The following is a 26,759-nucleotide window of genomic DNA, read 5'->3' as shown; positions in this document are numbered from 1 at the left end:
TTTGAGACTACAAAACACAGAACTATTTTTAAGAAAACTACAGAGTGGAAAAATGGAGCCTTTCCCCCCTATAAGTGGCTCAAAGCATGACACTGCTCAGAAGGTGACCCGTCCTCAGAGTTTGGACTACATAATGTTAAGTGCAAAAAATGAGTGACTGACTGCATTCTCAATGAGTGGAAGTTGAGCAGATTCCTAAAGGCCCTGCTACCTGGTTGCTCTGAGACCTAGTAGAAGCCATCATTTTATGTTATGTACAAGTCTTCTTTTGGCTAGACACTGTAGCACTAACTACCAAGGAAGATTGCAGGTCTGAGTACAACCAGGAAGCAACTGTTTGTAGCTAATTTTTCCCTGGGTGGTGTAGAGTCCCTTGGTCTTATGAACAGCCCCAGTCCTTCTATGGGAGCTATTGAAGATCCTGCCAATCGGCAGAACATCTCCAGAGCTAACTTTCAGGTAGATAAAAAGGTCTAATAGCCCCAAATGGTCACCTGACCACCTGACATCATTACTCCACATGCACAGAGGAAGAATAAGCAATGTGCATTGGTGAGGTTTATTTCAGCAATCAGTGAATGAACTTTCTTTTCTCAAAGGGAAGGAAGATGACAGAGTAGTCACCTCACCAATCATCAAGGGCAAACTATCTTATCTTCAGCATCTCATATTTTATCTAGATAGCTCTTTGCTGATAGGACCAAGAATCCTTTCTGCTGTAATCAGCTCTCATGCTTCTTGTCCCGCAGTGAATCAGCATCCAATTACTTATTCATACTTGAAGGGAACGTGGGCCTGTTAACTACCAGACAAGACTAGCATCTAGTGGGCTAATCAAGGATTCCAAAGCGCTACATCCAGTATTCTATGCATCATAAATGGAAACAGAAGTCTTCAGTGTAGAAATTACTGGTTAAATAATCTCTATGGAAAAGTAGTAAATACAAAAAAGTAATAAAACTCCCATGCCTGTAGTATAAAATATATTTTGCATAAGAACTTTCATATTATTTGTAACTTAGATGTCTCTTTGAACAGTATGCTAGCTAGCAAGAGGAAACTGAGCAGCCCTGCCCAGCACCTCAGCTTTTCCTGAGAGATGCAACATAGTAGTCAGGACCATCCCTACCAACAGCATCATGCCAAGATATCACCAAGATGGTCATTCTTCATAAGAAACAAAAGGGAAAGAAACTTATAACCCTCCACTAAAGATGTTCAAAGTTCAAGTCTAAAATATTCAAAATGTAAAATATGAAGCCTTTCCCTAAAGTCTCCTAGAAAAAGATCTCTATTTATTTGCATTACATACAATTTCTTTTTTTATTAAGACATATTTTTATTAGATATTTTATTTTCACTTCAGATACTATCCCCTTTCCTCATTCCTCCCTTAGAAAACCCCTATCCCATGCCCCCTTTTCCTTTTTGCACATATACATTTTTTAAAAAAATGTTAATCATAGGCTTTATAAGTTTAGTATTGCTCAATCAGAGGTGTAACCCACTACCCAACCTAGATATATCAACTATCTTTGACTGGTGGAGATACATGAACATCTGCCTCCCTGTCTCCCACCTCTTTCTCTCTTTCATCACCTAGCTTCTCCTCTCCTTCTTCTCCTCATCTTCTTACTCCTTCTCTTCCTTTCAGTACTCCTCCCACCTTAGCTCCTCCTACATATCACCCTTCCTGTTAAAACTTTTCTCTCAAAATATAATTAGAGCATAATTATGCCAATTTGTACCAGTGAGGTACAAGATAGTCCTCATACCCAGTCCAACATTTTGTTGACTAACCAGAACCTCTGTCATCTCTCCTAACTAAAACGCATAGTTCTGAACCTGGATTTTTCCTTGGCTTTAGGATGAATGTCAGCTGACGACTATCCACTCAAATCTTTTCTCTCAAGGTAAATAGCCAGAATTGGCTATGAGGCTGTAAGTTTTCAACCCCAGAAATCCAGAATGACTGAGTTAACTATAATTGTGGGAAGCACAAAGCATAGCTTCTAAAACTTAGCCAATTTATAGAGACCTCTGAACACCTGGACACTCCCTCCACTACATAATGTTGAAGCATCTGTTCTTCAGCCTTCTGGCCCAGGATCATCTGACAGACCTTAGTGCTGCAGAATTATTAAGGGCTGATTACTCTGTCTAGGCAGATATAATCAGTCGACTATTCTGCAAGTGTGTCCTTTTCTGGACAGTAATTTGTCTGCAGATGGAAAGAGGCAATTCTTGTCTAGTGGCTGTCTCATCACAACTGGAGTAACTCCAAAGATGCTCAATTTCTTCTTAGAATTCAATATAGGAAGCTGTCCGGAGCAGACAGGTCTCTAATCAAAATGAACATTAATACAGAAATGTTTGTCATGTCAATCCTAAGGATTTCTGATGTTTTGAAAACCAACTATCCATGTAAGGTAATCTGGACTGTTGCCTGTTAACTCCACTCAGCTATTTCTAAATAAAACATAGAAAACACCCTAACAATAAACTCCAACCCATGAATTTGCTGTAGTCCCTTAACTCACAGGCTGACCATCTCAAATCAGTTAAAAAAGTTAAGGAAGGACTGGGTCTAAGCCTTGTATTCCTAAGTGTGTTATACTGGTACAATGCCTATGAGGGTAACAATATTCATCTCACTCTTATATCAATAAGAAGCTCATACCAATGAAAACCTTAAAATTTGTAATCAAAGTAAATTGGTGCCATTTAAGAATTTATATCTTCATCTTGATACTAACTAAACAGATTTCTACTAATAGGTTATGGCTATGCAATAAACCCTAGCTAATCCTCTCTATTCAGACAAAACCACTACTTTTCCCTAGAAAGACAGCCCAACATTTACCACCTTAGTCCCCAAGCCCAGGGAATAGGGGCACTGACTCTTCATTAGCTTCTTCAAGCTGACTATGGGCGTTGAGATATTAGAAGAGTAGTGGGGGGAAGAGCAAATTGATAAGCCTCTGATGCTATGTCTTCACTGCCTCCAGATGGAATTCCCAGACCTCAGAGGTTTGAGCAGGTCTGCCCAGATTGCTTGTTGAGTAGATACACCAAGGCTGATCATTCTGCAATATACAATTCTCAAAACAAATTTTAGCATCAAAATAGTTTTTTTTTTAAAGAGCGCTGACATTTTATTAAGGATGTTGGTTCTAACCGCTTTTCCCTTTTTCCCCCTCTTTTATTGGATATTATATTTACATTTCAAGTTTTATCTCCTTACCGTATTACCCCCACCTCCCAGGAACCCCTTATCCCTTCCCCTCTCCTCCTGCTTCTATGAGGGTGTTTACCCACCTACCCCCCCAATCCCCCTCCCCATCCTCAGATTACCCCCCCTCCACTCAGTGCTCAGCCTTTAAGGTACCATTGACCTAGTCTCCCACCTATGCCCAACAAGGCCATCCTCCCCTACATGTACAGCTGGAGTCATGTGGCTCTCCATATGTGCTCCTAGGCTGGTGGTTTAGACCCTGGGGAGCTCTGGCTGGTTGGTATTGTTGCTTTCTTCATGAGGCCACCAACCCTTTAGACTCCTTCAGTTTACTCTCTAACTTCTCCATTGGGAACCTTTGATCAGATTAATGGTTAGCTGTGAGTATCTGCCTCTGGGTATGTCAGACTCTGGGGGACCCCTGATGAGACAGCCTTATCAGGCTGCTGTCAGCTTTCCCTTCCTGACATCCATATCGGCGTCTATTTTTGGTGACTGCACATGGAATGAATACCCAGGTGAAATGGTCTCCATATAACCTCTCCTTCAGATTCTGTCCCACACTTTGTCTCCATATTTGCTCCCTTGAGTATTTAGTAACTCCTTCTAAGAAATACCTAGGCATCCTCACTTGTTCTTTCTTCTTCATGAGCTTCATGTTGTCTGGTAGTTGAATCTTTGTTGTTTCAAAGTTTTGGGCTAATCTCCGCTTATCAGTGAGTAAATACCATGTGTGTTCTTTTGTGATTGGGGTACCTCACTCAGGATGGTATTTTCTAGTTCCATCCATTTACCTAAGAATTTCTCAAACTCATTATTTTTAATAGCTGCGTAATATTCCATTGTGTAAATGTGGCCCCCGGATTCCGCCTGAGACATTCTGGAGCCTCCACGAATCCCACAGCCAGCATTAGGTAGGAAGACCCACATACTGCCCTAAGCCCATAGCTGGGTGCTGTGAGCTCTCAGATTTCAGCAGATATCCCCCCTCCCTGCCCCTGCGGAGTAGCACTCCCCTTCTGGCCCTCTCCTGGATCTGAGGCCTGGACCAGACCTCTGCCAGGTCTGCTGTTGTGTGGACCCCAGATTCCACCTGAGACATACTGGAAGGTCCACTCAACCCAGAGCCACAGAGGAACAACTGAACTCGGAGCATCAGACAACATATCCTGAGATATCCTAGAGGAGACACTGCACCCAGAACAGCAGACACCTAGCTGGACAGCTGGACCTTGGAGGCACCAAATCCTGAGGCATCCTAGAGGTACCACTGTAATCAGTACAGCTGGAAAAGATCACAGAGATATCTGGACCCCTAGGAGATCAGACACAAGCAAGATAACTGGAAAGGCAGCCTTCAACCAGAGACAGCAAGTACAGGCAGCACTAGAGTTAGCCAGATGGCAAAAGACAAGGGCAGGAACACAAGCAACAGAAACCAAAGTTACATGACATCATCAGAACCCAGTTCCCCCATCATAGCAAGCCCTGAACACCCCATCACACCAGAAAAGCAGGATTCAGAATTAAAATCACTTCTCATGATGATGATAGAGGGCTTTAAGAAAGACATAAATAACACTCTCAAAGAACAGATAGAAACCCTTAAAGAGGAAACACAAAAATCCCTTAAGGAATTGCAAGAAAATGCGACCAAATGGGAAATGAAATTAAACAAAACCATGCAGGATCTAAAAATGGAAGTAGAAACAATAAAGAAATTACATACAATTTCTAAAGGCCTCATCACACAGTCCTAATGGACACCCCTCTACTCACTCTCAAGAGAACTCAAAAGATCTGGTCTCTTTTTATGGGACACAGAAGTTGAGTTACACACTCAAGTTTCATCTGACAAAGAACTGAGAAATTGTTTTAACTGAAAGAAATAGTTGAGCAAGAAATGACAAACTAAAACTGAACGAAAAGCCTATGGTTATTAAAGCAGGAAAGTAATGGACAGGATGTGTGTACCTTCTTAAAAGTGGAAAGGTGGCATCTGCCATGTTGTCACACCAAGAACCTAAGGGAATTAGAGCAAGTTCCTGACAGGTGCTGACATGTTCAAATGTCTTATCCTGTTTCTGAACTTCAATGTCAACCAAAGTATAGGTATGACTAAACATAAACAGTAATACCCTCCTTCCTTAATTTGTAATGTGTTGGGGGAGGAATTCTGTGTTCTCAAAATGAAATACAAATACTGGATGTAACAGATGAAATACATTTTGATGCAATCAAAAATCTAACAGATAACCCAAGGAGGAGATTCCAAGGAATTTGCTTAGTTTTTCAAAGGAACAAGGAAGGCTGTGTGTCCCGCTAAACTTGGATGGATGGAAAGGCCAAGTAGTGCACCCCTTGCATGTGGCTCAGTGCCGCTTCCTGGTTCTCTTCCCCTCTTTTGTGGTTTTCTTTGTCTAAAGTCTCTAAACTGGTCTGTGGTATCTTGTGTGCTGGCTGATGTCTTTTGTTTGGCAAATGGGAATTGCAACCATCAGAGACGACTCATCTACTTCTCTACTTCGATGGTAAATCAAATGCAATCCTTTTTGATAGTCAAAATTCTCAGCTGTCTGGATTCTCCTCCTCAGGACTTTGGCCCAAGAGGAGCACTATAGAGGCACCTAGACAGGGCTCCTACAGAAATGGTGGGGGCACACCAGGTCACACAGCCTGGGCCTAGGACTCCTGGCCCTGGGCCACCTCCTGGCCTGTTTTCCTGAGATTGCCTTTCACCTTCACAAACTCTGGGGCATTTTCTTGCTCTTTTTGTAATTTCTGCTTCTCAAGTTCAAGCTGCTCCAGATTCTGCTGTCACTTTAATAGTTCTATTTCCAGATCAGATTTTTTCTTCTGAGCTTTTTCCTCCTTCTGCTTTATCACATGGTCTTGTCTTCTCTTCTTCATCACCTTCTGCAGTTCTGGTTTATTCTGAAGGGCAAGACTCCTTTTTTTAATTCATAAGAAAGCTCTCTGTGGAGGTCGTGATGATTTTGGGATATTTTTACAGGATTGATTAGCTTCTGGGGCCTACTTAGCTCAGGATTGTCATCTTCTGTGTAGTCTGGATCAGCCATAATGTTTCTTGGAACGAGACTGGAGTCCCTGGGGTCAAATTCCTCAAGTGGGCTGTCTGATAGCATCCTCTGTTCCAGCTCAGGGCACTGGCACTCTTGATGAGACTCTTCTTTCTTTGAGTGCTACAGACAAGCAAACATCAGCCTCCATGTCCACTTCTTTTTCTCTGTCTCTCCTAGCTCCTCCTCTTCCTTCTCCCAGTATATGTCTTTTTATTGGGGAATGGAGTTCATTGGTGTTAAGAGACATTAAGGAATAGTGATTGTTGCTTTCTGGTATTTTTTTGTCATTAGAGGTGGAATTATGTGTGGCTATCTTCTTTTGGATTTGTTGAAAGAAGATTACTTTCTTGTTTTTTCTAGGGTAAAGTTTCCCTACTTGTGTTGGAGGTTTCCCTTTATTATCTTTTGTAGGCCTGGATTTCTGTGAAGATTTGTGTAAATTTGGTTTTGTCATGGAATTTTTTCATTTCTCCATCTATGGTAATGGAGAGTTTTGCTGTGTATAGTAGCCTGTGCTGGCATTTGTGCTCTCTTAGGGTCTGTATGACATCTGCTCAGGATCTTCTAGTTTTCATAGTCTCTATTGAGAAGTCTGTTATAAGTTTGATAGGATTGCTTTTTTATTTTACTTGACCTTTTATCCTTACTGTTTTTAGAATACTTTCTTTGTTTTGTGTATTTGGTGTTTTGATTATTATGTGATGAGAATAATTTCTTTTCTCATTCAGTCTATTTTCAGTTCTGTAGGCTTTTTGTATGTTTATAGGCATCTCTTTCTTTATGTTAGGGAAATTTTCTTCTATAATTTTATTGAAGATTTTTACTGGCCTTTTAAGTTGGGAGTCTTTGGTCTCTTCTACACCTATTATTCTTAGGTTTGATCTTTTTATTGTGTCTTGGTTTTCCTGGATGTTTGAGGTTGTAAGCTTTTTGCATTTTTCATTTTATTTGAATGTCGTGTCAATGTTGTCTCTGGTATCTTCTGCACTTGAGATCCTCTCTTCTATCTCTTGTATTCTGTTTGTGATGCTTGTGTCTATGATTCCTGATCTCTCTCCTAGATTTTCTATCTACAGGTTTGTCTCCTTTTGTAATTTTTTTATTGATTCTATTTCCATTTTTAGATCCTGAATGATTTTGTTCAATTTCTTCATCTGTTTGTTTTTGTTTTCCTGTAATTCTTTAATGGATTTTTGTGTTTCCATTTTAAGATCTTCTACCTGTTTACCTGTGTTCTCCTGTACTTCTTCATGGGAGCTATTTATGCCCTACTTAAGGTCCTCTATCATCATCATGAGATGTGATTTTAAATCAGAGTCTTGCTTTTCTGGTGTGTTGGAGAATCCAGTGCTCATTTTATAGGAAGAACAGTGGTCTGATGATATAAACTAGCCTTGGTTTCTGTTGCTTATGCTCTTTTCCTTGCCTCTTACCATCTGGATATCTCTGGTGTTAGCTGGTCTTGGTGTCTCTGATTCTGGCTTGTCTCTCCTGCAAACCAGTGTGTCAGTACTGTGGGAATCCACTTCTCTCTGGGAGGAATTTGGGTATGGAGACCTGTGTCACAATGTTAGCTCTGGGGCTCAGATGGATACCTGAAAGATCTTTTCCCTTGTTTTTTTTGGTTCCTGTGTCCTGATCATTCTGGACTAGTCACTCTTGGGTCAGGAATTTGAGCAGAAGTGGTTGGTGTTACCTGTGCTCACACGTGTGCCTGCACTCGTGGGATACTAGCCCTTTCCCAGTGGTATATGGGTATGGTGTGCTGTGGCACAGGATCAGGTCCAGGTGCTGTGGCACAGGATCAGCTATGGGCACAGACATAGCATTTTTTATCACTATTGCTCTATAGTGTAGCTTGAGGCAAGAAATGATGATTTCCCCAGATGTTCTTTTAGTTTTTGCTATCCTGGGGTTTTTGTTATTCCAAATGAATTTGAGAATTGGTCTTTCTAACTCTATGAAGAATTTAGTTGAAATTTTGATGTGGATTGCATTGAATTTGTAGATTGCTTTTGAGAAGATGGCCATTTTTACTATATTAATCCTGCCAATCCACGGGCATGGGAGATCTTTCTACCTTCTGAGGTCTTCTTTGATTTCTTCCTTAAGGGATTTGAAGTTCTTTTCATATAGTTCTTTCACTTGCTTGGTTAGAATCACACCAATATATTTCATATTACTTGTGGCTATTGTGAAGGGGTGATTTCTAATTTCTCTCTCAGCCCTTTTATTTTTTGAGTAGATGATGGCTACTGATTTGATAGAGTTAATTTTATATCCACCCACTTTGCTGAAGTTGTTTATCATCTGTAGGAGCTCTTTGGTAGAAATTTTTGGGCATCTTATATATACTATCACATCATCTGCAAATAGTGATATCTTGACTTCCTCCCTCCTAATTTGGACCCCTTTGATCTCCTTTTGTTGTCTATTTGCTCTGGCTAGAACTTCTAGAACTATATTGAATAGGTTTGTCTTGTCCATGATTTTAATGAGTTTGATTTGATTTTTTTCTTCATTTAGTTTGGTGTTGTGTAGTGAGCCGCTGTTATCAGTGGGTATACATTTGCTTTTTCCAAGATGGCGCTGGCCTCGTGTTTTCCCAGCAGTAAACAATTATTCTGCGCAGCTGCTAGGCAGAAAGAGCGCCAAGTCACTGGCCTGTCCCGAGGCATAATATTGGGGTTGTGAGCGAACAGCTAATCAGAAGTGAATACGTCACTCTAGGGTGTATTAAACCTAGGCCACTTCCGGCTTCTTCTGTCTTTCCGCTTTACCGTGTGGAGTAGTAAAAAGTCCTCATGGCAGTATACCCGATTACCGCCTCCTGTCCTTATTCGTGGGCGAAAAGGGATTTGGGGGGCGCTCGTTACAGTGTTGGCTATTGGTTTTATTATTTTTGTCACGAAGCTTGAATTCCTGATCTCTCCAGTGCTTTTAGTATGACTGGGTGTTATATTTTGCCAAAGGCTTTCCCAGCATCTACTGAGATAATCATATAGTTTTTTTTTTCCTTTGAGTATGTTTATATAGTGAATTACATTGATTTCTGTACTTTGAAATACATTTCCCCTGTATTCCTGGGATGAAGCTGACTTGATCATGATGGATGATCTTTTTGATGTGTTTTTGGATTCAGTTTATGAGAAATTTATTGAGTATTTTTGCATCTATATTCACAAAAATTAGTCTGTAGTTCTTTTTCTTTGTTGTGTCTTTTTGTGCTATAGGTATCAGTATAACTGTGTCTTCATAGAAAGAATTGGATAGTGTTCCTTCTGTTTCTATTTTGTGAAACCGTTTGAGAAGTGCTGGAATTAGAATTTTGAATGTCTGATAGACCTTCTTCTCTAAAACCATCTGGCCCTGGCCTTTTTAGGCTGGGAAACTTCTAATGTTTGCTTCTATTGCCTTTTGGTTTATGGGGATGTTTAGATGGTTTATTTGGTCCTGATTTAACTTTGGTACCTGGTATTTGTCTAGAAAGCTGACCATTTCATCATGACTTTCTACTTTTTTTGAATATAGTTTTTTGAAATAGGATTATATGATATTTTTGAATTTCCTTGGTTTTTGTTGTTATGTCTTCCTGTTCATTTCTGTTTTTTTTTTATATGGATACTGTCTCTGTGTCCTCTGGTTTGTCCGGATAAGGGTTTATCTATTTTGTTTGTTTTTCCCAAAGAACCAGCTTCTAGTTTTGTAGATTCTTTGTATAGTTCTGTATGTTTATAGTAGGTTGATTTCAGCCCTGAGTTTGAGGATTTCCTGATGTCTACTACTCTTGAATGTATTTGCTTCTTTTTGTTCTAGAGTTCTCAGTTGTGCTGTCAAACTGCAGTAAGCTCTCTCCAGTTTCTTTTTGGAGGCACCCAGACTTATGAGTTTTTCTCTTAGCACTGTTTTCATTGTGTCCCATAAGTTTGGATATTTTGTGCCTTCATTTTTATTGAATTCTAAAAAGTCTTTATTTTTTTATTTTTTCCTGACCAAGTTATCATTGAGTAGGTAGTTATTCAGCTTCTATGTGTATGAGAGCTCTATGTTGTTTTTGTTGCTATTGAAGACAAGTCTTAGTTCATGTTGGTCTGATAGAATACATAATTCAATGTTCTTGTGCCTGTTGAGGTTTGTTTTATGTTTGAGTGTATGGTCAATATTTGAGAAGTTACCATGATGTGCTGATAAGAAGGTATATTTTTTTGGTTTAGGTTGAAATGTTTTATAGATATCTGTTAAGTCTATTTGTTCCATAACTTCTGTTAGTTTCAATGTGTCTCTGTTTAATTTGTGTTTTCATGATCTGTCCATTGCTGAGAGTGGAGTCTTGAAATCTCCAAGTATTATTGTGTGAGGTTCAATGTGTGCCTTGAGTTTCAGTAACTTTTCTTTTACAAATGTAGGTGCACTTGCATTTGGGGCATAGATGTCAGAATTGAGAGTTCATCATGGTGAATTTTTCCTTTAATGGGTATGAAGTTTTCTTCCTTTTTTTTTTTGATGACTTTTGGTTGAAAGTCTATTTTGTTGGATATTAGAATGGCTATTCCAGCTTGTTTCTTGGGACCCTTTGCTTGGAAAAAAATTCCATCCTTTGACATTGAGGTAATATCTGTCTTTGTCTGTGAGGTGTATTTCCGGTATGCATCCAAATACTGGATCCTGTTTATGTATGCAGTCTGTTAGTATATTTATTTTTATTGGGGAATGGAGAGAATTGATGTTGAGAGGTATTAAGGATCAGTGATTGTTGCTTCCTGTTATTTTTGTTGTTAGAGGTGGAATTATGTTTGTGTGTTTCTCTTCTTTTTTGTTTGTTGTGAAAAGATTAATTTCTTGCTTTCTAAGCATAACACAAAGTTTCAATATCCAGAAAATATGAAGTTGATCAATTTCACTATTTTTCCATATGAAGAAGAAAAACATACCCCAAATGGAAAAAAATTTAAAAGGTAAAATCTTTGAAAAGATAGGCTTGGGATTCAAACCACAGGCATAAATTAGTCTTTTTAATACCTCTAAAGCTCACTAGCATTCGAGAGATCTAGTAAATAATAAACCATCTCATCAAAATTCTACTAACAAAAGGTCAGGCAGATTAATATTAAAAAAGTCATATATTTTTTTTTTTTACCAATAGAGCCCCTGGGCAACCAACCTTAGTATGTAAACAGAAGTTCTCCCAGTACTAGATCCCAAAGTGTTGCAGATCTACCTATCAGCTCTGAAAGCCCACAGAATTCACTTGACAGGTGTAAGACCTTTGTGACTAAACTTAAGATATAGCCAGAGGCTACCTGAAGTGCATGTTCATTGTAGAACAAATTTTAAAGGCTGAGAGGAACAGAGAAGTATCTGAGCTAGATAGACATATATCCAACTAGCAAACATAGCCACTGAATAATTGACTCCTCCTTCACACAGGTGAAAAGAATGAGTGGAAGGGAGTCAGAGTGAGACAAAGTTACCAACCAATGATCTCTTGTCACTTGGAAATATAAAGCACAAAGAAGGAAATACCTTATCTAAAAAGTACCAACAAATCAACAGAAAAAGAGCAACGGCATAATACAAAACTGAGAAGAAAAGATGAGCAGACTCATGGAGGAGATTCATAAACACACACATAATGAGTAAGTACATACACATGAAAAATTCAAAAAAGAGTCTCATTACATAAAAATCTAAATTTATGCCACAATGAAATATCATCACTGAACAGACTGGCAAGGGTTGAAAATGTTACCATACTGTTGGTGCAGATGTGGGCAGTTAGCATTTTTATGCACTACTGGGTAGACACCCAAAATTTTATGGAGGACAGTGAGGCAACAGATATCAAGACTCCAAGGGCAATGTCTCTAGACCCAACATGTCACTTCTAACTATAGCCTATATATTAGTATCCGTGGTATGTAGTGCAACATTGCTCTTCTAAAATCAAAAGACTAACACTGACCCAAAGGGACATCAGCTGAGAGTGAACTAAATTAATACATGGTACAGGATGGCAATAAAAGAAGAAAGAGAGGGGGGAGAGAGAGAGAAGAAGGAAGAAAGGAAGGAAGGAAGGAAGGAAGGAAGGAAGGAAGGAAGGAAGGAGAGAGAGGGGGTAAAAGAGAGGAGAGAGAGAAAGAAAATACAAAGAACCAATAAATGAGCAGAGACCCACAGCCTGACATTATGAAGAGAAAGACACTAAATAGAAGATCTTCATAATGTCCCTCCCCTTAAAGATTGGAGGGAAGAAGGAGGAAAGATTGCAGGAATCAGAGCGGATAAAGGACACCAGGAGAACATTGCCCAATGAATCAACTGAGAGGGCTCATATGGGCTCACAGAAACTGAAACAGCAAGCATGGGGCTTGCATGGGTCTATACAAGGTCCCCTGTCTGTATGCTATGGCTGTTAGCTTGGTGGTTTTGTGGGACTCCTAACTGTGGGAATAGGTGTGTCTCTGACTCCTTTGCCTGCTCTTTGAGACTCCTTTCCTCCTGTTGGGTTGCCTTGCCTAGCATTGATATGAGGGTTTTGGACTTGATTTATTGTATTTTGTTAAGTTGTGTTTGGCTGTTGTCTATTGGAGGCCTGCTCCTTTCTGAAGAGAAAGGGAGGCAGGATGGTGGATCTGGGGGCTAGGGAAAGGGAAGGGGAAGAGTTGGGAGAAGTGAAGGGAGGGGAAACTGGGGTCAAAATTTATTGTATGAGAGAAGAATGTATTTTCAATAATAATAATAATAATAATAATAATAATAATAAAATAATAATAATAATAATAATAATAATAATAATAATAATAATAAAAGCATGTACAGTAAAAACTACAGAGCTGTTAATATATTTAAGCAGTTTTGTGTGTCCAAATATGGAATGATCCTCAAGATGTGCAATATAAAATATAAGACAAAATTTTCATATACAATGCTAGCAAAATCATGAAGAAATAGATTATACCTTGAGAAATTTATAGGCTTCTTTCATAGACTCATATAACACATTGCCCTTGGAGTAAGAAACTGGGAAAACGGGTATGGGATATAAGTGGATGTAGTGGTTTGAATATGCTTGGCCCAAAAGACGTGGCATTATTGGGAGGTGTGGCCTTGTTGGAATAGGTGTGGCCTTGTTGGAGGAAATGTGTTACTATGTAGGTGGTCTTTGAGATCTCCCAGTGCTCAAGCTCCACCTAGTTGGAAGAGACACTCCTGGATTCCTGCAGAAAACAGTCTCCTCCTGACTGCCTTTAGATCAAGATGTAGAACTCTCAGTTCCTTCTCTGAAGGCTGCTATGCTTCTGGACATGAAGATAATGGACTGAACCTTTGAAACTGTAAGCCAGGCCCAATTAAATGTTGTCATTTATAAGAAAAAAAGATTAATCTGAGTCTTTCTAACCACTGTCTGACACTTTTGCCCATATCATGTATCAATAGGAAAACCACATGTTACTGACAATAGAGCTTTGAGATCTGAAGTATAAGTTTAAAGTTCAAATAATAGTAAGTTTGCTATTTGTATTTTGGTCACAATCCCAGGAATAAAGGAAGCTTGGAACTTTGGGGGGAAAAAGATAAAAATAATTTTTAAATTTTGTTTTAATTTGTTTTAATCATCAAAATGAAGGTGGTTATACCTTTGGTTGTACTAATGTTGTTACTAAGCCTTTGGGAGAAAGTTCAAAGTAGAGCAGGTCCTAATAATATGCAAATCTCCTGGTGGGTAAGGTAGAAAGAGGTAGACAAAGGTAGGAAGCTCCTCGGGTGGGCCAAGTGATACAAAATCATTTTTATTTGAGGAAAGAGCATTGGACATAAAATTCATGTTTCCTGAAGTAGTTTCCAGAATCCTGTGGTGAATGTCTGAGACCTGTGTGGGATATACAGTTCATACAGGGCTGCTACCTTATGACAGTACCAGAAGACCAAGGTTACAGGTGTGTGTGTGTGTGTGTGTGTGTGTGTGTGTGTGTGTGTACATGTGTTTAAGGCATGGCTGACCATCAGTCTGTAATAAAAATAGGTAAGTCTCTTCAGCCATAGGGGTTTACCATGAGTTTGTGGAGAAAAACCAATAGCTAGGAGTATTGTTTGTAGGTTACAATGGGGACCACATGAACCAACAACTCATTTAGATGTCACCCTTTTCTGACACTGGAGATTTCACATAATGGTGAAAAATGTCTAGTGGAGGTTTTGAATTTTGTTATTTGGGGATTCCATTTAGATTTTTTCGTGTATGTATATATACTTATTTTATATGTATATATGTTTCTTTCATACATGTATATATGTGTATATGTGTATATATGCATATGTAATATGTATAGAGAAAGATACGTTGAGTTGGTGTCTAAATAGAGCCTTTACACCTATATGTTAAACTAGAACCTTTACATATATGTGTATATATGTGTGTATGCATATACACATATGTATACATTTATGCATATACATACATATATGCATATATGTCATACATACATAGAAAAATTGAGTTGGTGTCTAACTAAAACCTTTACTCCTATTGACTAGTATTCATGGTACTGAACGATACTTTGCATTCTACCAGGGGGGCATCTACCAATGTAGCTATAAACCCTATGGCTTGAATGTTTGTGAGACTAATCATTTTCAATCTATGGATTTATGATCCATACCATGAGATCCAACGATACTTGACATTGCTCTGGTAGCCAAAACCCCAAGCTCAGATAGACTATGGAACAAGGGGAAAGTATTGTATCACCAGATATAATATAGTATCCCCAGATACTATTGTTCTGCTGATAGAACATAGCAATTAAAGGACTCGACATTCTGCATTGTCTTGCTCAGCCATCATTAGAGGAGCTTCTTCCTGCAGTGGATGGGAAAAATACAGAGACTCACAAGTGAACAAGGTACAGAGAATGAGAGACCTTGGAACACTCACTCTGAAAAGGAATGTCTTCATCAAACTCCCTCCTGCGAACTCAGGAATCTTTGAGGAAGAGGAGATGGAATGATTGTGAAAGCCTGAGGGGATGGATGACAGAAAGGAAACAGTGTTCCAGACACAACAGTAATGATGCACATACAAACTGCAGAGATTGTGGTAGCCAGTACAGGTCCAGCACAGGTCTAAGCTAAATAGAGTCCTTGTGGTACCAGTAGGAAATGGACATGAGCTCTTCTCCCAACTAAGAAACTATTGCCAAGCAGCAACCACTCCCAAATCAAAAATTAATTTTCTTTAATGGAATCCCACTGCAGTTATAAACACCACTGAGGAGAAGGCCTTATGCCCAGCAGTAGATGTTTAATACAAAATGAACCAAATGGTATTTTTGTTGATTTTTTGGGCTCATATTACTTTGTTTTGGCATTTATTACATTACTGTTGTTTGTTTATATATTATGGTTTCTGGTTTTGTGTTTTATGTTTATTGTGTGTATGCTTTTGTCTTACACACACACACACACACACACACACACACACACACATACACATACACAGACACAGACACACACACCAGTCTTTTTTTTTCTAAAAAGAAAGAGAAAGAAAGCATGGAAATGGATGGTTGGGAGGGTGGGAAGGATGTGAGCGGAGCTGAAGAAGGGACACTCTGATCAAAAAATAGCATATGAACAATTTATATTCACTTAGAAGACATTAGTTTCACATTCATGAGATATTTATGCTTAACATATAAATATATGTTTATATACTATATATGTGTCCATATCATATGTATAATCAAGCATTCTTTTGAAGATGTAAATTTTTTATGTATGTCTTTGTGTATATCTCTTTGTGTGTATGCCATATGAGTGTGTGTTAGTTACTCCATGGGACATAAGAGGGCACTGGTCCTTTGGAACTGGAGTTAGTAACAATGGTGAGGCTCCAGATATGGGAGCTGAGAAATAAGATGGAGTCCTCTGCAAGAGCAGAAGGTGCTAGTAATTGCTGAGCCATATAATCATATATTTTAAAAAGCACTAATTCAGAATGGACTAGTTTTATTGGTTTATTTTTAAATATGGAACTTTTTTTGTATCACAGGCTAGGTTAAAAGTAGCTTTGTAGCCCATGCTGCTCTGAACCAATAGAAATTTCCATGTGTCAGCATCTTAAATGATCAAATTTCAAGTGTACCCTACCTTGTATATCTTATCAAAATTAATATTATGTTAATATTTTATCTGAATTGTAGATAATCTTCCAATGTCTACTATTTCTTGTCACTGATATCGGGTAGCTACAGCCATTCATCCAGAGAGTAAAAGATATGTAATTCAATAGCAAAGCCAAGTTCAGCCTTATATTTTTTCAGTATATTTTGCATCTCAGTCTCACTTTCCCTAAACCTCTAGGCATAGTGGATGCATGGAAGAGGCTTCTGTGTCCCAGGAGCTCAAAATAATCTATTCAGATTTCCTGACTCCAAAGCTGGAAAGAAATTCATCTCTGTTATTTTGAGTCACCTGGTTTGTAGTGCATTTTGAACCTCAGCCCAAGAAATCAAATGCACTGGGACATTGTGGAAAACAGATTTGTGGGAAAAGTAGTAACTAAGGCTGTCAGGTATTTTTTTTGATTATATATAAAAGAACATGAAAATTTTACCTGCTCAGTTCCTATGCTCTCCCATTGCAATGTAACGGGCTCCCCCCTTACTTTGAGAAGCCAATGCTTAACTGCAAGAGTCTGCATTTTTGAGACCCCTGTCTCCCTGTGTCTAATCTGAATGAGCAGCAATAAATGGCATGAGAGCACAGTCTGAGCTCCCTGCAGGTGTCACAAAGTGAAATATAAAGGTTAGTGAGGATTGAGATCACATGATAACTTGTTAGACACTGATGAGGGTTGTTGCTCATCTGTTATTTTCTTCAGTTTGAAATTGGGAAATATTTTGTTCATTAATTAATTAATTCAAGTTACATTCCAACACATACCTCTTTCCTCCCTGAGTCCACCTTACACAACTTCTTTGCCCATATCCTCCTCCCTTTTTTCTCTGAGAAAGGGGAGGCCCCCCAAACTCCCTGGATACCACTATGGCATATCACGTCACTGCAAGACAAGGCACAACCTCTCCTACTGAGGCTAGACAAGGCAGCCTAATTAGGAGAACAGGGTCCACAGTCAGGTAACAGAGTCATGGAAAGTTCTTGCTCCAGTTATTGGGGGATTCACATCAATACCAAGCTTCATATCTGCTACATATGTGCAGGGGGTGGGCAGGAAGGGACTAGGTACAGTCCCTGAATTCTGTTTGGTTGTCTGTTCACTCTCTGGGAGTCCACCAAGGGCCCATGTTATTTGATTCTGTTGGTCTTCTTAGGAAGTCTCCACCCTCTCTGGGTTCCTCAATATTCTCCTAACTCTTTCACAAGGCTCTTTGAATTTTTCTGATGTTTGGTCTCTACATCTGTTTTGGCCAGCTGCTGGGTGGAGCCTCTCAGAGGACAGTTATGCTAGGCTTCCCTCCACCCCTTGTTCTCCTTCCCATTTTCTGCCTGCTGGGTCCTCTAACATGCCCAGCAGCTGTGAGGTCTGACCTTTCCCTGCTGTGCTCCATCTTCAGGTATATACAGCCAACTGCAACCCTGGAGGCCTGCAGCTACCAGGGACCAATAGATGAGATTCCTAACCCCAATTGCCTGCCTGTAGGCCCCTCAAGGAAAACCCAGCAGGGAGTTCCTCCTCTCCTGTCTCTACTTGTTGTCCCAAGGCACAGCTCTGCCGGCTTCCCTGGAGTCCTGATGCTACCCAGGACCTGGCCTCTCCTCCAGCAAGCCCAGCAGCTGTGAGATTTTCCCTATCCTGTGTTTCATTTTATGTTCCACACCTCGACCAGCAATCCTGGATGTCTGCAGCCTTCAGGGACTACCAGCTTTGCTTCTGTCCCTGGAGGCCTGCTGCAACCTGGATCATCCAGAGGCCTGAAGCCATTAGTGACTATCAGCTCTCCCTGTATTCCTAGAAACTTGCTGCCACTTAGGACAAAGAGCTCTACCTGCAGTCTCAGTGGCCTGCTGCCATCAGGAGACTCCAAGCTTTACCTGTATCACTGGATTCCTGCTGCCCTCAGGAACTACCAGGCCTGCCAACACCAGAGATTGAGAGCTTTATTAACCCACAATCCATCTCTCTGGTATGTCAGTAGTTTATAAATGAGATCTGAACATGCTTATCACAAATCATTTAATGTATTATACTTGAAAAGTTTCTTTGTAAAATGACATAGTTAATGCAAAATAGAAGAAAAAATGCATATTAATTAAATGTACATAATCAATATATTCTGATTTAATTTTAGTACATTAATATCAGACAAATACTTCACTTTGTATATCAATAACATGAATTGTCTTGTATCAAATTGACACTATATACCCATTACTATCCTTTTTAGGACTTTTTTTTACTGTTTCTTTCTTGTATTCTTGTGATTTTTCTGAGCATATTTTATCAGGTTTTCTAGAATGATCAATTTGAGATAGCTCTTCTAAAGTTTCGAAAAAGTCAACTGATTTAAATATGTCTTGTATTTTAACCCAAACCTACTAGATTCCATAATGGATTTCTGTTGGTGATGAGTAGCCAATCACTTTCAGTGTTTTTTAATGCTTTCTTTGATAGCATTTTTGCCACCAGGCACTCACACACACACGGTCCAGGCATTTGTTCTTCATTTTCTGTCTGCTTTGCATGGTTTCCTCCAGCTTAGCACAGCCCAGCTGTTAAGAATTTATAAACCAGGCATTGCATTGTGACTGAACTGCATCAGACAGGCAGGGAGAGCAAGATGGAATCACCTACCCAGGTCTTCATGTTCCTGCTGCTCTGGGTATCTGGTAAGAAATTTAAAGTATTAAAATATTTTCAAAGTTTTATCTTTGTAATAAGAAATTTGCAATATGTGCCAGTGTGCAATATTTCTTACAGAATAATGTTCTGACATTATGACATTATAAGGACATTTAAATGATAAATTACACCTGTTATTATAATCTATGTTTGTGTATGTATGCATTTTCACTGCCTATACATTATTGCAGGTACCTGTGGGGACATTGTGATGACCCAGTCTCCATCCTTTCTGGCTGTGTCAGCAGGAGAGAAAGTCACTGTGGGCTGCAAGTCCAGTCAGAGTCTTTTATGGAGTAAAGACAAAAAAAACTACATGGTCTGGTACCAGCAGAAACCAGGGCAGTCTCCTAAACTGCTGATCTACTATGCATCCACTAGAGCATCTGGGGTCCCTGATCGCTTCACAGGCAGTGGATCTGGGACAGATTTCACTCTGACCATCAGCAATGTGCAGGCTGAAGACCTGGCAGTTTATTACTGTCAGCAGAATTATGATGCTCCTCCCACAGTGCTTCAGCCTCCTACACAAACCTCCTTAAGCATTTAAAGAGATGTGTACAGGACACAGCCTGGGCATGCACACTTCCCCCTTCTGCCTGAGAGCTGTCATGCCTGAAAAACTGACAAAAATGTTTACAGAGCCCAGTAAAAACTAATGTGTTCAATGCCTATTATGTCTTTTGGTATAAAAATTCCAAACAGCAAAATGCAGATAAACACAAAGTATTATTTTCCTATTCCTTCTGTAACAATTTACCACTAAAAATGCTGATGGAACATGATTTATCTTTTCATAGTTCTATAAATTTGATATCTGATGTGAAACCCTCTGGGCTGAATTGGTAATATTGGTAAATTATTTTATTAGGAGTATATAGAAAAAATTTGTTTCTTGCTTTTTCTAGTTCCTAGAAGGTTTTCTTGATTCCTTAATGATATCCATTTTCTTTTTATTAATCTTATTTGTATTCTTTTTATTTAATTAATTATCTTTATGTACATGTGTGCATCTGTGTGTGCTTGTGTGTGTGTGTGTGAACACCTGCAGATGAATATGTTCAGTGCAATTTTTGTGGAGGTTAGAGGACAACTAGGGGTTGATTTTGTTTTTGCCAAGTGGCTTCTGGGGTCTCAGGTCTGACACTAGCTTGGTGGCAAGTGCCTTTGTTCTTTGTGCAATGTTGTTGCTTCTTAAAATTCTTTATTGATATGTACTCATTTTATGCAAGTTTTATAACAGAATGTCTTTCGAGTCATATATTTGACTATATCCACTAACTTTTCCCATTTCCATTTCCCTTTCATGTTGTTATAGTGGGGCTATTTTTGACCTACCAACAACATAACTATTGATACAGAGGCTTTTTAATATTTTAAAGCTTAGGCCTTTGCTGGGCAGTCTCCCAGCTACTCTAACTTGACTAGTCCTTGTCAGGAGGCATAATAGGACAATCTCATAACTAGCAGGTGATTATCCTGAAATGGCATGCCTTGGATTATTATATAATCTGCAACAGGTGTGACCATATTTAGCAGGGCTGTAAGAGACTCATTTTTAGGAAAGATTCCTGCTATTAATTAGCTTCTTCTATTATTATTAAACATATATAACAATCACTAAGCAATAGCACACTCCTTTGGAGCAGATTTCTGCAGATACACGAAGATGTACTGTCTTGTAGTGATGCTATATAGACAAATATATATATATGACTTCTTAAGTCTTAAAAATGATCCTATAAGAATTCCTAAAATTATATCAATGATTATTAAACTGTTTTATAGTGGAACTGCTATTAGGTCCCTTTCTGATAGTCAAAGCTGTAATGTGAACTCTGCCAGTCTCCCAAGTGCTATCAGTTAATTGCTCTTAGTAACCAGACTTTCTTGTACTCAGAGCACATGCCAAGAGGTTGTAAAACAATTAACCAAAGGTCATTAAAAGGGAACTAATGATTTATTATAGGTGTTAGGAGCAAAAATAACATATCGCCTGGGTTTATCTATACAAAGCTTCACTAAAAACTTAGTTATAGTTTTAAAACTTTAGTGAACCTTTGGAGCTAGACAGATGATGGATGTTTAGCCAGATAATTACTCCTAATGGATATGTATGTAAACATTCTCTGTTGTAAACTTCCATTTCAATTTATGATTTCATTTTTGGTGTGAAATTGTGATGAACTTGGTAACATGTGATCATGTATTCTGAAAGATGTATAAGTACTGAGGACAAAGAGATGAGAGACAGATGGAATAGAATTTTTCCTTTCCCTAGACAGAGTAGAATTTTCCCCTTTCCCTGCTTAGGATCTCTCCACTTTTTTCCTTAGATAGCTTTCATAGTAAACTTTTAACAACTTAGTAATAAATGCTATAACCACATCTCTAAGTGTCTTTTCTTCCTGTGACCTCAGACTAGCAGGCATAAGCTAGAGCCCAGCAGTTCCTGCTGTAATAGTACGAAGGCTATTTACTTAATCCTCTGTTCTTTTTGGATGAGGTGCTAAGTGCCAGAAACTGCAGTTTCTGGCCTCAGAGGATCACAGAAGGCAGGTCAGCTACAGTAGCATAGTAACTTAGATAAGTAAACTTTTATTATACTGCAACCCTAAATATCTCATAAGACCAAGTCTTACCCCTGCTGACGCTCTTCCTCCTCCACTGCCTCAAGAAGAACTGACAAGAAGAAAGATTTTCCCCACCATGCCATGGCTGGCCTTTGGCAAGTCCTGGCTCTAAGTATTTCTATGTTGTCGTGTCCAGCTCTAACTTTGTGCTTGGTTTTGGTTCATCAGTTCACCTGTGTGTTCATTGGCTGAATCTACTACATGTTCTTCCAGCATTCCTCTCTCTGCATGGAAACTCCAACCCCACTTCCTGTCTGGTTATATTTTTTATCTTTGCTGTGGCCAATCAGATACAGTTTTAGAATCCCTTAGGAAGATGAGAAAGAATGAATATTTACAAAATAGAAAACCCAGTAATGGACCATAGAAATAAGAATGCAAGGGTCCTGTGAGCATTTAGCTATCTGCCTCTACATAATTAACAATTGAATATACAGAGACACACCTTAACACACTGTACCACAACATCTTGTTATTTTTTCTTTTGAGTCTATTTCTCTCTGTATTTCTCTCATTCTCTCTGTTTCCTTTTTCTATCTAAATGTATATATACACATATGTTCATAGGTACACATATGTACACACATACACATGTATATACAAATAAACACCACACACATATACACATGCACATATACACATGTATACACATATACACAGATACACACTTATACACACATACATACATGAACTTTACATACAGCATATTAAGGATCCAAAAAGGAGAGAAATTATGATATCTGTTGCCCTTGTTTCTGGAGCCACATATGACTCTAACATCTCTTTTATCTCACTTTTAACTGTGGAGACTGAGATACTTGACACTCCCATCCTGAATATGACCCAATGGGACAAATGCTCTGTCTATAGAATATCTTGCTGATTCAGCATTATATTTTGTAGTAGAGTAAAGGATGACTCTGCTTATTCACAAGGATCCCTGCTCATGTCTCTCATAATCTTAGCTCCTGAGGACATTTATAGATTTGGAGTGAAGGCTACTCAGTAGTGTAAATTCTTCTTTAAACCAAGAGGAAGCCACATTATCTAAATCTTGAATAACGTCCAGTTGCTTTTTCTTTTTACTCAGGATCACAATGTGAAAAGCAGTGTTGCTTGAAAACTTTGATATTGTTGAGAATAGAAAGTGTTCCAAGAACTCTCCATTCTTTAGAGTATTCATAGAGCACTTATTTTTGTCTTATAGTTTTAAAAATTTAGTTTTTTGGGAGACACACACACACACACACACACACACACACAGAGAGAGAGAGAGAGAGAGAGAGAGTTAACATTTCATCTGAGACAGAAATGACAACAGCCTTCAGGTGATTTTTTTTGTTCTGTGTCAAGTACAACATTCATTAAATAATAATCACTGAAATACATGAACTCTTTGTAACCTCTGTCACATAGACTCTCTTTGCACTATGCATAAAGCTTATTCTTCTTAGCCAATTTCTACCATGTTAGCTTCAGGCTCATGTCTGCTTCTATACTCAATTTCTTTGTCCTCCTTTGTAAAGCCCAACCCATCCTTTCCCCATACTCAGTGCACTTCAGGATTTCTGGGCACTTCAAAGAGCTCCTCTCTGAGCTGTTTATGGCCAAATTTCTTGTCTCAGGCCTGGGATCAGGTACCTACATTGCAATGGTCAACCATATGAAGACCAAGACTTGCTACTATTTCTTTAAAAAGTATTTATATTTAATAATTTTTAAATTAAACAATGACTTAAAAATTAAAAGAAACTGTTAAAGAATCATCAGATCCTACTATGAAAACCAATACTGAACAAAATTGGAAACTCTGGATGAAATTGACAATTTTCTAGAGTGATACTGGATATCATAATTAAATCAGTATCAGATAAACCATATAAACTCATACACCCTAAAGAAATAAAAGCAGTCATTAATAGTCTCGCAACCAAAAATACAGAACCAGATGGGTTTAGTGTAGAATTCTATCAGACTTTCAAACAAGATCTAAAATGTTCACTCTTGAAACTATTCCACAAAATAGTAACAGAGGAACACTGTCAAATTTATACTATGAAGCCACAATTATGCTCACACCTAAGCCACACAAAGATCCAAAAAGAAAGAGAACTTTAGAACAATTTCCCTTATGAATATCCATGCAAAAATACTCAATAAAATTCTTGCCAACCAAATCCAAGAACACATCAAAATGATCATCCATAATGATCAAGTAGGCTTCATCTTATGGATGAAAAGATGGTTCAATATGTGAAAGTCTATCATTGTAATCCTCTATATAACAAAATTTATGGAAAAAACCCATATGATTAGTTCATTAGATGCTGAGAAAGCATTTGACCAAATTCAACATCCTTTCATGATAAAAATTTGGAAAAACCATGAATTCAAGCAGTATACAGCAAACCAGTAGGCAACATCAAACTAAATGGAAAGAAGTTTGAAGCAATTCCTCTAAAATCAGGACCTAGACAAGGCTGCCCATTCTCTTGCTACCTATTCAATATAGTACTGGAAATCCTAGCCAGAGCAATTAGACCACCACAAAAGAAAGTGAAAGGGATACAAACAGTTAAGGAAGAATTCAAAATATGACAAATAATATAAAATACTTTGGTGTGAATCTAAACAAAGAAAGTAAAAGATCTATATGACAAAAACTTCATGTCTCTGAAGAAAAAAAATCAAAGAAGATCTCAGAAAATGGAAAAATCTCCCATGCTCATGGGTTGGCAGGATTAATATAGTAAAAATGGCCATCTTGCTGAAAACAATCTACAGATTCAATGCAATCACCATCAAATTTCCAACTCAATTCTTCATAGAACTAGAAAGAGCAATTTGCCAATTCATTTGGAATAACAAAAAACACAGGATTGTGAGAACAATTCTCAACACTAAAAGAACTTCTGGGGCAATCACCATCCCTGACCTCAAGCTAATTACTACAGAGCAATAGTGATTAAAAACTTTATGGTATTGGTACAGAGACAGACAGGAAGATCAATGGAATAGAATTGAAGACCCAGAAATGAAATATGCACCTATGGTCACTTGATCTTTGATAAAGGAGCTAAAACCATTCAGTGGAAAAAAGACAGCATTTTCAAGAAATGGTTCTGGTTCAACTGGAGGTAAGCATGTAGAAAAATGAAAATTGATCCATTCTTATCTCTTTGTATAAAGCTTAAGTCCAAGTGGATAAAGGACCTCCACATAACACCAGATACACTGAAACTAATAGAAGAGAAGTAAGGGGAAAACCTCGAATACTTGGGCAAAGCAGAAAAGTTCCTGAACAGAACACCAATGGCTTATGCTCTAACATCAAGAATTGACAAATGGGACCTCATAAAATTGCAAAGCTTCTGTAAAGCAAAGGGCACTGTTAATAGGACAAAACAGCAACTAATAGATTGGGAAAAGGTCTTTACCAATCCTGCATCTGATCAAGGGCTAGTATCCAATATATACAAAGAACTCAAGAAATTAGACTTCAGACAACTAAATAACCCTATCAAAAATGGGGTACAGTGCTCAACTCAACAGCGTATTCTCAACTGAGGGAACTCAAATGGCCAAGAAACACCTAAAGAAATGTTCAACATCCTTAGTCATCAGGAAAATGCACATCAAAACAACACTGAGATTCCACCTCACACCAGTCAGAATGGGTAAGATAAAAAATCTTGGGCAACCCTTCCAGTCTGGGCCAGAGCACTGAGCAGATCTTGGGTGACAGCTCTGCCCCCAATCTCTAAGAACCCAAAGGAAGTGGGGATCCCAGGTGCTCTAACTCAGGCAGTATCTTAAGGTAAGCTGACAGCAAGGCTTTCTAGGTGCTTTCTGCTAAAAGTCGGCTCCCAACATACCACTCCTTGACATACACCCTGAGGATTCTCCAAAGTGTAATAAAGACACATGCTCCACTATGTTCATAATAGCCATATATATAATAGCAAAAACAAGCCAGATGGCCCTCAACAGAGGAATGGATACAGAAAATGTGGTATATTTATACAATGGAGTACTACTCAGCTATTAAAAACAATGACTTCATGAAATTATGAGGCAAATGGATGGATCTATAAAATATCATCCTGAGTGAGGTAACTCATTCACAAAGGAACACACATGATATGTACTCACTGATAAGTGAATATTAGGCAAAGACCATGGAATACAGGATACAACTCAGAGACCACATGAACATCAAGAGGAAAGAAGACCAAAGAGTAGATGCTTCAGTCCTACTTAGAAGGGGGAGTAAAATAAGCAAGGGAAGTAGAGGGTGAGAGAAACTTGAGAGAAAGAGAAAAGGGGAAGGGGAAAATGGGAGAGTCAGGTATGGGAGGAAATGGAGGAGATGTACAGAGAATCTCCAGAGAGGTGAACAGAGGTGTGTAGCAATGGGGGTGGGGAACTATGGGCAGGAACCAGAAAGTCCCAGATGCCAGGAAAGTAAGAGCCTTCCAGGACTCCACAGAGATGACATTAGCAAAATACCCTACAAAGAGGAGAGTGAACCAGGCAAGTCCATATCCAGAAGTTAGGCCTGCTACCCCCCCCCCCCCCCATTTGAGGGATGGGGCCACCCATCCATCTCCAAACTTTTAACCCAGAACTGTTCCTGTCTAAAGGAAATACAGGGATAAAGAGTAGAGCAGAGACTGAAGGAAACAACATCCAGAGACGTCTCCATCTGGGGATCCATCCCACATGCAGACACCAAACCCAGACATTGTTGCAGATGCCAAGAAGTGCTTGCTGTCAGGAGCCTGATATAGCTATCTCCTCAGAGACTCTGTCAGATCCTGACCAATAGAGATTGGGATGCTCACAGCCAACCATAGGACTGAGCACAGGGACCCCAATGGAGGAGTCAGGGAAAGGACTGAAGGAGCTTAAGGGAATTTAACTGACATTAGTGGTAGGGGAGACCC

At 38.9% G+C, this 26,759-nt stretch overlaps 1 pseudogene and 2 gene segments (V, D, J or C); 1 reads left to right on the top strand and 2 right to left on the bottom strand.

The window, feature by feature from the left end:
- The window catches only part of LOC117715468 (immunoglobulin kappa constant-like), a 473,681-nt gene that overhangs the window by 425,932 nt on the left and 20,990 nt on the right, over positions 1-26,759 (bottom strand).
- Positions 5,918-6,315, bottom strand: LOC117715080 (protein FAM107B pseudogene; annotated as a pseudogene).
- LOC117715079 (immunoglobulin kappa variable 4-1-like) lies at positions 19,070-19,745 on the top strand. The segment is given in 2 exon segments: positions 19,070-19,167; positions 19,372-19,745. Coding segments are annotated over 2 exon segments (408 nt in total).

The sequence above is a fragment of the Arvicanthis niloticus genome, chromosome 9 (genome assembly GCF_011762505.2).
Source record: "Arvicanthis niloticus isolate mArvNil1 chromosome 9, mArvNil1.pat.X, whole genome shotgun sequence".
Classification (NCBI taxonomy): Eukaryota; Metazoa; Chordata; class Mammalia; order Rodentia; family Muridae; genus Arvicanthis; species Arvicanthis niloticus.
The sequence above is the reverse complement of the archived record's forward strand: the minus strand, read 5'-3'. Positions and strand labels throughout refer to the sequence as shown.